This window comes from Eptatretus burgeri, chromosome 9 (genome assembly GCF_056783735.1).
Source record: "Eptatretus burgeri isolate ZD-2024b chromosome 9, Ebu_testis_v1, whole genome shotgun sequence".
Classification (NCBI taxonomy): domain Eukaryota; kingdom Metazoa; phylum Chordata; class Myxini; order Myxiniformes; family Myxinidae; genus Eptatretus; species Eptatretus burgeri.
The window spans coordinates 67,730,824-67,746,194 of record NC_140969.1 but is presented as its reverse complement, the minus strand read 5'-3'; the positions used below and the strand labels follow the sequence as shown (position 1 = coordinate 67,746,194).

General features: G+C 44.5%; 1 protein-coding gene and 1 long non-coding RNA gene across 2 annotated transcripts in view; both read left to right on the top strand.

Moving 5' to 3' along the window:
• LOC147020276 (uncharacterized) overlaps positions 1 to 12,642 on the top strand; it is a 37,954-nt gene extending 25,312 nt beyond the window's left edge. The window contains exons 3-5 of the long non-coding RNA XR_015061741.1: positions 258 to 306; positions 11,523 to 11,677; positions 11,877 to 12,642. This is a non-coding gene — a long non-coding RNA (uncharacterized LOC147020276). The remainder of the gene's footprint in view (positions 1 to 257; positions 307 to 11,522; positions 11,678 to 11,876) is intronic.
• On the top strand, positions 3,195 to 5,442 carry LOC147020277 (uncharacterized). The gene is made up of 2 exons (XM_085896709.1): positions 3,195 to 4,470; positions 4,629 to 5,442. Exons 1-2 carry the CDS (start codon positions 3,865 to 3,867, stop codon positions 5,331 to 5,333), a joined length of 1,311 nt encoding a protein of 436 aa, XP_085752835.1. The 5' UTR covers positions 3,195 to 3,864; the 3' UTR covers positions 5,334 to 5,442.
• Positions 12,643 to 15,371: the final 2,729 nt, after the last annotated feature.

Sequence of the window (15,371 nt, the reverse complement as noted above, 5' to 3'; positions counted from 1 at the left end):
AAGGTATGCGCTCCACTGAGTGCCCGTTCAAGTTTTGGTGTTTCTTTGACTTTGCTGATTTTGTCTTTGAAAGCTGTTTTTGTTTTATCTCCTTTGGTTTTTTGTATTTTTATAATAAAAGGAGTCAAAAGTCTCTCTCTCTGTCTCTGGACATATCTGGATGGTGTTTGTCTCTTTGTCTGGGCAGGGTTTTTCTCCGGATGTGTTCAAGCAGTGTTTGTCTCCGTTCGTGTCCAAGCAGTGTTTGTCTCTTTCAGCTCGGCTCAAGAAACGTCTGGAGTTTTTTTCCCTGGACGCTTCTGGGTGGTAATTATTGCTCCACCGCACGTCTACCTTCCCTTCCTCTCACATCACACTGTCTTCCCTTCCCCATCACTCCCGGCTCCTCCTCCCTCCTCACTCCCCCTCCCTCCTCTCTATCTCTCTCTCTCTCTCTCTCTCTCTCTCTCTCTCTCTCTCTCTCTCTCTCTCTCTCTCTCTCTCTCTCTCTCTCTCTCCTCCACCCCTCTCTCCCTCTTCCCCCCTCTTTTTCTCCCTCCCCCTTTATTATTCCCATCAGTGAAATGATGGGTGGTATTTTCTTGAACTCCAACATAACAGAAACCACAATCTTAACATTAACAGCTCGATTTCTAAACTTAATCCTAATGCTGGCTTCACCCCTTTAATTTCCTTTATCCACACCCTTTATGAGTCTTTCCCTTGCAAACCCCATGAGACAGAAACATTTGTTCTTAAACTCTTTTAATTGAGAGGTTTTATTGTGCAGAAATTAAAAATAAAGTTAATCAGTTGAGACATTTGTAGGACATTACCATAAAACAGACTAAAAGAAAACCACAACGCTTTTCGTTCTCTCTTCAGGTGAAATTCGCACCAACTGAATGAGGTGAAGAAGAAGAAGTCAAATAGACACCTATCAACAGTCAATTCTGATTGGACGTTCTCTCTTGATGTGTCATCACCTCCCGACGGTCGAGGTGAGAGGAGCCTGTTCAGTGTTCAGCTCTCCAGTTGGAGGTTGCTGAGTCTGAGGCAGAGCCCCTGAGGCTGTTTCAGAATCCTCTTCATCAGCATCTGTGATCGTGAGACGAGTTCGTGTTCTTCTTCTTCTTTGCATAAATAAGCAAAAGAGTGGACAAAGTCTGTTTGCCGACATAACACAGGGTCCATTGAATAGATAAATGCCACTTCTGGTATTCAGAGATGTGATGTACTTCGTCCTCTCCTCAATATTTGAATGCACCTCTTGAACGCAAAGATATGAGGAACAAATCAAAAGATGCGTCTCAAACATGTATCTCGCTGTTCGTCCAAGAGTGATTTTCACCTCTCGACAACTGATTCCTGCAGTTAAGAAGGATGTTCTGCCTGCCTCAAAATTTAGCAATATTATTTATGAGTTCAAGTGCCGGTGTGATGTTCGGTATGAAGGCAGAACTACCCAGATTCCGACTGACAGAATCAAACATCACGTCCCTTTGTCCATCAGGAAAAAACACTATTGGTACACGAATACAGCCGGTACCTGCTTGTAGGAAGGTCCCAGCATCAATCCCAACATCGTCTGCATCTGCTATTGGACAGCATTTGAGTGAGAATGCAAACAGTGGTGAATATTATAATGTGGATGCATTCAACATATTGATGTTGATCATCTCCATGGTGATGGAGCACATACAAATACAATAAGTGATTATTTTATATTGTAAGTACAGCACAATAAAACCTTATTTTAAGAGTTTGAGAATGAATGCTTTACTGATGAGGGGTAAAACGACTTTCAGGCCAACCTGTACACAAATATTGCAAACCATGATATAATTTCAGATAATACAATGGATGATGATACAATTAAAACTGAAATGGGTTCGTTTGGAACCGAATCGGGTTACCATGACAACAATGCTTGCAGCGTCACAAAGACCATCATCGCGATGCATTCTGTGTTCACCTTTTTGAACATTTCAACAATTCTGCCACATTTGCTGCTACGATGTGGTCGTACCTTGTTGTGCTCTTGAGTTTTTTTCAATGAATTTCAAGAGGACATATTTCCGGCACACCTGCAAGTGCATCCTGCAGTCTGGACTAGAAGGAAGTCTTACCAGGTAAGTGTTAAACGAAGAGAAAGACCTTCCCTGAAGGCCCGGTCACACCTTGACGTTTTAGCCAGCGATGGCAACGTGTTAAAATTTATGTAAAACGCTGGCTTACGTTGAACTTTTGATGTTTTTTTTTAAAGATTCGGATGTATTCATAGCGACTTGGTCTTATGTATAACGCATTGGTAACAACACAGAACGTTTCGTTGTGTTATAGATAACTTATACCAACGAATGCTGAACCTGTTGTCGGCCTACACAACCGATGCCCAACGATAGTCTAACTCAGGCATAGCGCGTTGCACGCATCGCCGACTATGTCGTGGCGTAGCCTATTAAAAGGCTGACGCACAACGATTCGAATCATAACTGCCGTAGAAATGGAAGGGTCAAAATCGCGGTCACACCTTGGCAATCTTGCCAGCGTATGCCGACGTAACAAAAAGTGTGTCTAAAACGTTGGGGCATGTCGAATACGGTATGGGTAAGTTTGGTATGCGCGAGTAGAATGCTAAATACGCTATCATAAGTCGTAGTAAGTAGAGTACGTCAAGAAATTTTGAACATGTTCAAAATTTTACGACGTACTCGGCGTATGACACACGTTCGCATGCGATGGGGATAAGTTTTACACACGTCTACAAAGGCTACTTATAAGCTACTCATAAGTCGAAACACGTCACGGTAATGTCTTTTTTTTACGCGAAACTTATTTATAACTTTTGTTTGACGTGCTTTGAACCAATTCTGTACATAGTCCCAACCAACATCGACGTATGCACACGTATTCAAATGACGTCTTCCGGTCGACAAAAAAAATAAAAGAACGTGTTTCAAACTTACAACTGCCATATGAAGACGTGTTCCCAGCGGTTTTGGGAATTGGTATATAAAAATGCTGCTCATAAAAGGGAAACCCAACAGTGTTTTCGAGTCCTTTTTGAGTCGATGTCCATGTCAGCAGTAACAGTATCAGTATCAATATCAGTATTAGTATTGGTATTAGTATTGGTATTAGTAGCAGTTTGTTCATGTTGGCAGTAGTAGGTGAGTGTGAGGGGGAGGGTGTGGGTTATGATGGATCGTCCTTGCGTCCGCGTGTCCACGGGTAGGTTCATAGGCTGCCACTCAACGATTTAAATGGCTGCATCTCCACTATTGAAAGTAGACGCTTGCGCTCAACAATTGGATTTTTTTTTACACTCAACGACTTTTAAACGGTACCACTCAGCTATTTTCATTGTTTACAATGAACGATTTAAATTGCTGTCACTCGCCTTTGTTTTTTGATGCTGGGGTTTGGAAATTTTAATCGTTTCCATTGAACATGCAAAATCACTCAAACCCCATTATTGAAAGTAGAGGCTTGCGCTCAACAATTCGATTTTTTTTTTCACTCAACGACTTTTAAACGGTACCACTCAAGTATTTTCGTTGTTTACAATGAATGTTTTAAATTGCTGTCACTCGCCTTTGTTTTTTGATGCTGGCGCTCAGAAATTTTAATCGTTTCCATTGAACGTGCTAAATCGCTCAAACCCCACTATTGAAAGTAGACGTTTGCGCTCAACAATTCGATTTTTTTTTACACTCAACGACTTTTAAACGGTACCACTCAGCTATTTTCATTGTTTACAATGAACGATTTCAAATGCTGTCACTCGCCTTTGTTTTTTGACGCTGGCACTCAGAAATTTTAATCGTTTCCATTGAACGAGCTAAATCGATCAAACCCCACTCTTTTAAAAAGACGCTGCCGATGGACAATTGGAATCATAGGCAAGCAAGACATCAAAGTGTGAACATCCTCGTCATGCCCAAGAAAAGTTTGAAGACTGCTGCAAATAGATGTCCTGGCCGTGGCCGTGGACGCCGACGCAAGGACGATCCTTCATCACCAAAACCCTCCCCATCACGCTCAACCTCCGACGGAGAGGATGCTGGCTCCAACGCCTCTCGGGCATCGTCGGTGGCATCGATAGCTGCGTGCGACGCCTCCACGTCCCCTCCACAAGTCGTTGCGAAGAAGAGGGCCAAGAAGACAATGTATTGTCTCGATTTCGAAGAGGAGCAGCTCATGTGCGATTTCCTTCGCGACAATCCATGCATCTGGGACATCAAGAAGACGGACTACAGAAGGGTGGACAAGAAGGTCAAGGTCTGGGAGGATCAAGGCAAGGCCATGGGAAAGTCTGTGGAGCACCTTCAGGGGTGGTTGAAGTCCCTGCGAGACACCCACACCCGTCTCGACAGGAGCAAGAGCAGTGACGGCGCCACCGAACTGACGGAGAGGGAGCAGTGGGTGAAGGCAAACTTCGGCTTCCTCAAGCCTGTGATCAGTCATCGTCCTTTGCCCGTCAATAGTGTAAGTGTAAATACATAGTATCATGGATACTATTTTTTCCCCCATGCCTTTAATTGTACTAAAGATCTCTAAGGAAATTCTTCATATATTAATGCAAAGCATTACATTTGCCTCAAATTTTTGCATTGTCATTTAATATACACTTGTTGTAATTGCAGATAAAGAAAACCATAGCGGCACACAGCGGGGACCTCGCCGCTGCAGAGGCAGCTTGTGCAGAGCTCATGGTCCATGAAGACAGCACGCCTTCCCCTGTCCCACATTCATCCGCACAGGGCAAGGGGAAGCGTGCACACGACGATGACCAGCTGCTGCAGTCACTCGAGGAGAGGGTACACGAGTCTGGGGAACTCCTAAAAAGTCTCGCAAAACCTCAACCCGTCACAGCCGCTGCAGCGTACGCCAAATACGTGCATGACATCCTGCTCGGTATGTCGAAAAACAAGTTTCGGGAGACAAGGTCAAGATTCAACGAGATCCTCAATGTGCTGCTGGATGAGGACAGTGAAGAGGAAGAGTACCCGACAGCTCACAACGTCCCTGCTCGTGTTTTAAGGCGCAAGTTTGCAGCAACAGCTAGGCACCAGCCACCCCGCCCCATGTGGGGAAACAAGCCATCCACTGCGTCAGCATGGGCCTCACAGACTACCGGCGATGTGGACCCACACATGCAGCATCCGCAGTGGCAGCTGATGACGCCTCATCCCCCTCAGCATGGCTTTTTGCTTCCTCCCCCTGTGAGTACACAGCAGGCAAGCTCCGCATCTGCATCTGATGTGCAAGAACTGAACCAGTCCCCAAACGAGTTGGACACATTCGCAGTGGGAGTAATGTCGACATCTCTGGCTTCTCAGGACTGCTGAGCTTGACCAGCAATCTGATTGTCACAAGCACCCCTTGTGTGGAGGTTAACAAACCTCCACCACCTGAGAAGAACAAGTAAATAGAGTGACAGTGTCGTGGTTTACTTTTCAAGTTTGGCAAATACATTGTTTGGGCCATATTTGTGCCATTTTTTTTTTATATACGTTGGACCACTGTACTCTTTTACAATTTTTCCACAGAGCACTGAATAAAAGTTGAGCAAACTCTTTCTATTTTGGTTGGAATTGCTTCATTAATATTTAATTCAAAAACAATAATGCTAAATATGAATCCGTTAGGCGCCATCGCTGCTCGCTCTACTTTGGGAGCTGGGCGACGCCACTTGTCCTTTTCATTTACATGGTACCAAGCTGTTTAGTACAATAAATATGTTCATCACAACCCTCTTAGTTTGCGGCCAGAAACCCGCCTTGTGGAATAATAAACATGTATCCAAAGGGACTGTAACAAATGTCAGCCATAGTGATCCCATTTGCCTATTCGCTAAAACACTTTTTATTAATAGGAGTTTGTTACACTTTCTCCTTGTTCACATTTTAAGTCGCGTCTCGCTTGCGAGCCGTGGTTCATGGAGAGCTTGGCGCTGTTCTTCTTCTTCTTGTGAAGACAAAACCTTTACGTCACGGCTCTTTCACATACACGATCCGGATCTCCAAAAATACCAGACACATATACACATTGTCACATTGAGGTTGCCTTTTGATAGTGTCTAACGTGGACTTTTAAATACATTCGGAAATTTGCTTACAAGTTTGGGGAAGTTCGTATTTCAATTAAAAAATTATTCCATTTAATATATTTAAATTGCGTAAATATAATTACAACTTAAAATGCACGGAAAACGCCATTTACGGGCGTGAGGCGACGCCACGTGACGGTTTTTTGTAGTTGTTGTTGTTTTTTCTTTTCCTTCAATTATATAAATAAATGTTTTTCCCTATTGTCCTGGAGAGGACAAAACCTTTAGGATACGGCACTTGGAGACATTTGTCCTTGTTCATTTTAAAAAGACCCCTCGGAGGTGTACTTATGGAGGTTTTTTTTTGTATTTTGCACACTTCACAATAACTATATGTTTTTCGATAAAGTATTTGAGCTATTCCGAAGCAACGGAGGTGTGCAGAGCAACCATTAAATTTTGTGCACGAACGAACAACATTGACCACCATTCACCCAAGTGTCTTGAGCAGCATAATGTTCTTCTTCAACATATTGTTGTGGTTGACGAAATTCACAAACCACCATTCAGGTCCCTTAGGTGAGATATCTCGGTAAGTATATGTGTAGTTAGGCCCAAACCCGTTGTCTAGAGGGAATAAATGTCATTCATGAGGGCTGCGACTCTTCAGGATAGCCGTTTTTCTTTTACTATCTTTATTTTGGACCAGCCGCCATTATTACCACCACCAACCACGTCTCAACAGCCATCACACAACAACCACCAACCACAACGCGGCCATCACAACAACAACCACCAACCACAACGCCGCTTCACCACAACCGCCACGACCTTTACCGTCACAACTCGCCACCATCGCATCACCGTCATCTCACGCCACTCGTGGGCACCGATGCTGGACTCGTGCGGGGCGCGCACCGAGCAGCGTGTTCAAAAACATCACGGACTTTCCGCAGAAAAACGGATCAAAAACGACTCACGCCCACTTTTGTTCCGTCCAATCAGTGAGCGAGGGGCGATTTGGCCCCGCCTCCAGGGCGTTGGAGGGCGGTCGCTATATGCAAATTCATGGATCAAAAAGCATTCACGCCCACTTTTCCTCGGGCCAATGGGGAGCCAGGTGAAGGGTCGGAGGCAAAGGGTCAAGGGTGAAAGAGCGAAGCCACGGGGCTTATAAAAACGACTGCGTTCATCAGTCGAGTTCAGTTCAGTTGGAAGTTGAGAAGAGTTCAGTTGGAAGTTGAGAGTTGAGTGTGCGGAATTCAAGAGAGTCGTCAGTGGAGCTGGAAAGAAGTGGTACTAGTCGGAGTGAAGAGGACGGAGCTGTGGAGAGGTGACGGCGGCGAAGGCGGACGAGGGGGTGCTCGCGTCGGTGCCGGGAGCTGCACAGAGAGAGGCCAGCAACGCGACCGAGGTGGAGGAGGAGACGCTCGCCGCGGGACCCGAGACAGGGTAATATCCTCCTTCCCCCGAGCATCAGCAACCCCCTCCTGTTTCCCCCCCGCGCTGAGATAGTGCGACAAAGGGGGCCCCCTTCCCACCCCCTACCAGACACTGTCCGCGAGGCCCGCGGTGTTGAGGCACCACCGCCGCTCCGCGTCTCATCATCAGACGGGTAGGCCCGACACGGTCTCGGCCCCAGGCCCGCCTACCCCCCTCATCCTGGAGGGTGGTTCTCTTTTCTTTTGCTTTGGGAATATGTGTTGTCGGCGCCGTCTGTGAAGTAAAATTGTATAAGTGTTGCCGTGTGCCCGGTAGTCGGATAGATCTGCATTGTTGCATTTGCTTTTTGTGTAATATTGCATTGTCTTCTTCTTCTTTTACATTTGCTTTTGGTGTAATTGTATATGTGTGCTTTCCGTTCATCGCGAAATAAATGTGCTTATTGTTGAACTGTTTTCCCGCTTCGCTTCGTCTTTTCTTTCATTGAATCTCCATCTTGCTTCACGTAAAGGGTTGGTCGTGGGCTAAAACGCCCGATAATTAATCGAACCATCGAGGCCGACGAATAACACCGCTCGGTTATCCCGATAGTACGGAACGGGTCGCTTAAAGTGGCCCGTGTCCGAAGTCGACCTGCGGCGAGGTGCGATCGCCCGGTCTACCCTCCGTGTGGGTACTTAGGTAGGTCGAATTTGGCGAGCAACCCTATCCCACGCGGGGGCCGATTGGCACGATCGTGGTGAGACCGAAAGGTCCACCCATGACTGGTTCTCGGCGTTAGTCCGAGAGGGTCACGACTGGATTGTCCGTCCGGTGGGCGACGTGCCGCGATTCGAGTTACGTGGCCGTCCGCACGCCGGCGGGCGCGAATCCGCAACAATATTAACAATTTAGCATTCGTGAGGCTGTTAGAAATGTACTGGGCCATAACCTATATCCTCCTCGTCGTTTTGGGTGGTTAAGCCTATAAATTGGCATGAAGGGGCATTTGTAGATTGCGCACTCTTTTTTTTTTTTTTTTTTTTGAAAAGTTTTTCTTTTCGGAAGAATTAAAGGGGTCGCTGGCAAGACTTTGATAGGACCCGTGGTGCTTTATTGGAAAGAACACGATGCACACATATATTGAGCGTACGTAGCAAATTTCATAGGAATCCTTAGAGTGGTTTAGCTGTTAGGCTTGACAAAGGATTTTGGGAAAGGCAGTCATGGAAATACCCCGAAAAAGGGTGCTGGAAGAGCACCCAATACGTTATGTTGTCTTCCCTTATGTATTTGTCCTTTGTAATAAATAACAGAAACGATGTTCATTTCAAGAGGAATGTTAAATCCTCTGTGGTCCTTTATTGCATGAACTTTTGCTAAAAACACATATCTATAGCATTTTTTTGTTGCCATGGAATTGAACCAGCAGGGGAGTTGACCCAGTGCTTGAGGAGATTCCTCTGTTTTTTCCCATCCTTGGAGGCAGTGTTGTTACCAGTAGCTGTCTGCGTATCCTCCAAGTGGCGTCCCTCTCGCCATGCTCCTGGAACAACGTCTCATTTCCCATTGTCTTCCCGGTCAAGTTGCGGGTTGTGTACTCTGGGGTACCTTGGAGTCAAATTATATTTTATTCACTTATAAAGCACAGCTTTTATAAAAACACGTATCCAAATGCGCTGTGCAATAACAAACAATATAATGATACATATAACATCGAAAGTAAGTCATACATTTTTCGAAGGGTACGCTAAAAAGTTCTATTGCATTCTATACTGGTTAATGTATGCTATTTAAACATGGATTACCTTGTCCGCAAGAGGTTGTGCAAGATCAGGCATGCTTTCACAATGACCTGCACATTGGAGCGTTGATGCTGCATTGCACTTAGCAGAACCTGGAATCTGTTCGTCAAAATGCCGAATGCATTTTCTGCCACCCTCCTTGCTCGGCTAAGCCTGTAGTTGAAGATGCGCTGGTCATTATTCATACCCCGGAAACTGTATGGCTTCATCATGGTGGTTCTTAAGGAAAACGCATCGTCGCCGACGAAGAAGTATGGTACGTCCTCGTTGTCGTGTGGAAGAGGCTCAGGGTCAGGGAAGCCAAGTGTACCGTCTTCCACGCATTCCTTCAACTCAGAGTCATTGTAAATTTGCGCATCTGATGCGGATCCGGCACCGCCGATATCTGCCCAAATGAACTTGTAGTCAGCATCTACAAGCGCCAGAACAACAATAGAGTAGAATCCTTTATAATTGTAGAAAAGTGATCCACTCCTTGGAGGACAGCGGCAGGCCACGTGCTTCCCATCAAGTGCCCCACATGTATGGGGGAAGTTCCATCGTTTGTAGAACTTGTCGGCTATGACGCGCCAACCATCAGGAGTTGTTGGGCAAACAAGTACCTCATCCACATATTCGTCAACAATAGCTTGACAGACGTCTCTTACCACTCGGGACAGGGTGTTATGAGGGACCCGCCATCCGAACCTCATCGAGCAATACTTGCATCCAGAGGCAAGGTGACGCAAAGTTAGTGCCAGCCTCATGCCAGGCTCAAGCGGAGCCCTGAAGAAGGTGTGCCGCTTTGCTATCCGTGGACCCATTCTGGCCAGCAGCTCATCGAACATGGCTGGGGGCATGCGGAGAAAGTTGGTGAAGGCTGAATGGTCCTCCTTACGGAGTTCCACCATGAGCTGGTTATATAAACCAAAATGCCGTCGCCTCCCAATCCATGGTGTCACCCAGTGCCTTCTCCTTCGTTCACGTCTTGTTTTCTTGGTTCTATTGGCACGCAAGTGGTGCAGTGCCAAATTGATGAGGGTATGCTGATGTTGGAGGACAGGAAGGTATTGTAGTGTCATCGTTGCTGGATACTCCATCTCTCGTAATGTCATGGACATGTACTCGCTATGTAGTCCGCAACACTGACGGGTTCCTCCTGTGAAACCTCTTTTTATTTACCAGTTCCCCTAATCGCTGCCATTACATCATCATCTGGTATCAGTACGTTCGGAACTCGTTCCTTATGTTCTGTAGTTGTCCGGCAAACGCCAAATACGTCCACATACGTCAGTATGCGCAAGAGGTGCGTTACACACAGGCGCAAAGTACGTCACTCACTGGTTTGATAAAAGCCTCTTTTGTTCTAAATAATAACTCGGCATGGTTTGACGTGTAAGTAACTTTTAAGCAAGGAGTGTCGAAGTGTGTCAACGATCGCGAAGCTTGTTGGCAACTTGTCGCTGATAGGTTATAAATAAGTTTCAGGCACGCTAACCATTATACCGATGTCTTTCAGCCTATGAGTAACTTAAAAGTAACGTCTGTCGACGTGTGGCATCGAACGCGTAACGTGCCAAACAACACGTTAATCACAGGTTAGAAATAAGTTTCGGGTACGCAAAACATTACGCCGGCGTGTCTCGACTTATAATTAACTTACAAGTAGCATGTGTTGACGTCTGTCAACGATCGCAGACCGTGCATACAACTTGTGACCAGCGTAGCGGAACGTGTGCATCATACGCCGGCATACGTCGTGAAATTTCAAGCATGAAAAAATTTGAACAAAACCAAAAAGTACAACGTTTAAAGCCAACGTACAACGACGTATGACAGTGTTTTTCAGCGTGCTCTCAATGTTATCAAAACTTACCCATAACGTATTCAACGTGTGCCAGCGTTTTAGAAAAATAATTCAAAAATCGGCATACGTTGGCTAAAACGTCAAGGTGTGACCGGGCCTTGATGTACGGAGAGTAAAGGTTCAAAGATCCCATTTATGAGAATGAAAAGGAAGTTATAGGAACGGAGCAGATTGTGATATTCAAGAAATAATGATGGTTTGATTACGATGTGAACAAATGTACTCTTTTGTCTTGTTACAAGGAAACCACACCTGTTCTGGAATGATTGATCCATTTGCTGGGCCTGTGGTCAGAACGTCGTATTTCAACTTCAGTTTGAAAGGATTCCATTTTAGGATTGTTCTGCAGGAAATTGATTCCTGTTTTCATTGAAATAACATTTATTTATTAAACTTGTTATATCCGTGTCCACAGATCTTTGGGGAAGGTTCCATCTTCGGCCCGATGGACGTTGGACAACTCGTCTTGCTTTGGGGGAGATTTGAATTTTCTGTGGGGATCATCTCCATGGTGATAGTTATCATCAACTCGCTTTGTGCGATTTATTTCTGGATGAACAAACGGTTCCGGTAAAGTTCTTCATAAGTCTTCTTTTTATTATTGATCTTCAAATTAACATCAGCAAACTATGATCCCGATGGACCTCTCTCCTGAGGAATATGTTGTTATTGGAGCTTATATATCTGGTGGTCCTCTGATTGATACATTTGTGCTACACAGAGAAATGTTCTCGAAAACGAAGTTCTGGTTTTTCTTGTGTGTTCACAGAAAGGACAAGAAAGTCGATGGAGAAGATGAGCCTGATGGGGAGGATAAAGATGTGGAAGATGATGAGGATGAGAGATTTCATTCAGAAGATGACGAATGTGATTGCGACGATGACGACGGATGTGATTGCGACGATGACGGATGTCATTGTGAGGATGAATGTCTTTGTTCCAATGACGATTCCAATTGAGGACAGGGATACCAGGTTCGCAGGGGAGGAGGGCGAGAGGCTCTAATTTGTGTTGTAAAACTTCCAGGAATCTGATTTCATTTCAGTTGTAGTTTTTCCAAGTAGTTTTCGATCAGATAAGGTCACCAGCACAGTTTACCACCCTCTGGGCAGAACGAGTTTGCACATCACCTGCTGAAAAGAGTAGTCTGTGTTGCAAAAAGACTATTTTGATGTTTGTTTGTGTGTGTAAAGGGTTCTGAAGGGGTCGAAGCAGTTCAAACGGTGTAATGGTCACACGGGCTCTTACAAAAAAGGCATCAAAATGGATCTATGGGGTCTCAACGGGTCTCAAGGATCTGCGGGTATCAATGTCAAAGAGGTCAAAGGATATATAGAAGTTTAAAGGGTCATGTGGGGTCTAAAGGTCTTAAGGGTAAACAGGGTCGAAAGCAGCAACAGCATCAACAGAAGCAGCACGGTGTTGAGGGGATGCAGGAAAAGCAGAACCCTCATTGTGATCACAGGCTGCAACAGCAACACAAGCAACATGTTACTGAGTGGCTGCAACAGCAACAGCAGAAACATCACGGTGTTGACAGGTCATACCACATGCAGAACCTTCAACAGGTAAGCACTCTTCAATACTTTTGGCAGTTGCGGTGACCACACTGGGGCAAAGACAGCAAACCCCAAGATCGGGACGTTAAGCTGAAATACATTTTCCCACCTGTTCTTTTATTGACATTGCTGTTCATACTTCCTTCGATGAAGAAGAATGTTCTTAATTGTGGAGAGAATTGTAATTTCTGGTATGGGCCCGTAGGTGCATAAACGACAACTGGATTGGGGCATTATTTCAATTAGATTGGACCAACCGAATCATAAATGGCCATAACTTGGGAAACATACTCAGGTCCTCAGCGTCACTTGTGACGTCATATCAAACGAAGAAGAATTGTGTTGTCCTGTCATTGGTCGACAGATAAATGGCCGTAACTTGGGAACCGCTCATCCGATTAATATCAAACCTTGAAAAGCACATCCGCGGGGCCCCGGCAATATTCCTGGCAAGTTTCAGTCAGATCGGACCGTCGATTGTGCAAAAATAAATAAATAAACATTAATTGTGACATCATTCGTGATGTCATAGCACCGTGTCTTGTCATTGGCCAACAGATAAATGGCCGTAACTTGGGAACCGCTTGTCCGATCGATATCAAACCTCGAAAAGGCACATCTGCGGGGCTCCGGCAATATTCCGGCAATTCCTGGAAAGTTTCAATCCGATCGGACCGGCGGTCGTCGAGAAACAGTGGTCGCAGACACACACACACACACACACACACACACACACACACACACATTGCTGAAATTATAGATAGATAACTTTGGTGGGAAGGAAACTTATTAACATGGTCATCGCGATGCAGGTTACATCACGAAAAGTTTAACTTCCCTCGATTGGATTATTCACCTTTTCTTCGTTACCTGTTCCTTCAGTGTATTCCCTTCTGTGCCCTTTCCTGAACAAGTTATCAAACTGATGAAGATATCAATGCATTTAATCTTTTATATTTTTATTGTTTTTTTTCCCGCAAACCCCTCAGAAGAGGTGCTCGTTAACTCCCCTCCACCCCCTCAAATGAAACCATCCGACCGGATGGAACGTAACTTGCCGAGATTCTTGCCTTACCTTACAAATTATTCCAAACTTTGTATAAACTACATGTTCTTCACCCCCATCGTGTCCCTTTCTGTCTGTGTCTCAGAAGTGTACGGGACAAACGAATGTTTTGCTGTACTCTTAACCAGACAAGCACCAAAAAGATCATCCAGTTGGTGAAAGTCTGACATGAGTGTTAATGTATCCGTATTTAATTCATTGTGTACAACTGGATGATCATTAAAATTATTTATATCGATGAAGGTTGGTTAAAAAAAAAATCGATGCAATTAAATTAATTAATTAAATCGATGGATGTTGGTAATTAAATCGAAGTAGGTTGGATGTCACGTGGCAGTTTTCCAGCTTCTTCCTCATTTCCTCCTCTGCCGTGACCAAGCCGAGGGGATTCTTCCCGAAACGTCGCCTTTACCGATGAGTAGTAATTCAGCTTTTTTCAATTCGAAACTTTTACTGCATAAAAATTAATTGTTTGAAAAACGTTAATTAAAAGCCAGTGGGACTTTGTGATGAAGAAAATGAAGATGTGAAATTGAAGGCAAAAGGAAATAGGCCATGGGCAACATGTGGCCACCATCACCCCCCCACGCCCCCCCCCCCACATCTCAATGAACCTATGTTTTTCTGAATCCCCTGGATGTGCTGAATAAGAAATCGAATGTTAACATTGAAAATATAGCGATGCACTTCCGGTTTTGACCCAATAACAAATGGTACCCTAAAAACCGCTCATCACTGCTCCGCATCATGGTTTCTTTATATGCCTCATCATATCAACTTGTATAATGGCTCAATGAAGGTCAATGTTCACATGTGATATACCAAATAATAGTTGATGCTATTCTGCTTATTTTCATATGTCTGATAAGTTGTTACAATGCATATTGCCGAAATTACAGTCATTTGAATGTGCATACCCCTATCCAGGGATATTCGCGTACTGACTGACACTTTCATGTTTCACATTTTTTCTTTTACTGATAAGTTTTGTTTTATATTACAGAATCTCGTACTCAAAGAACAATTAATTAAGCTTGGCAAGTTAATATTTCCACTTTGATTTTATTCTACAATTCTTTCTTGTTTTTCTATTTCCAGATTGCACCTGAATGATGTCTAATTCATCAGACCTCGGTGACGAGAATGCGCCTCCCCAAAAGCGATCAAAGGGTGGCCAAGATTGTAGTTTGCTCGTGTGCATTGTGCATGTCCCAGGATTACAATATGGACCATTGCTACAATTATCTGCAAATGAGGATGGTGACCAAAAATTGGATAAATTGAAAGAGATTCGTAATAAGAGACTCGCCCAAAATGCAGGTTCTGTTCACCAGATGAAGGACATGTGTAATCTTATTCCTGATGTCATAAAAGAGCACCATCATGGTTATCATCGGGTGTGTTATCAGCGTTTTACCATGAACATCAATCGTTTGGCTTCACACTTGGATTCACGAGAACCATCATGTTCCCGACCAAGCAGACGCAGTTCAGCAGATCATATGTTGTTTGCACCAGACTGTATTTTTTGCAATTCTGAAGGAAGGAAAAAAGTTAAAAGCAAGGGGGCGTGGACTACCGAGGGCATGAGTTGCTTTATTTCTCATGGTTGGCAAACAATTTTAGAGATAGCCGAGAA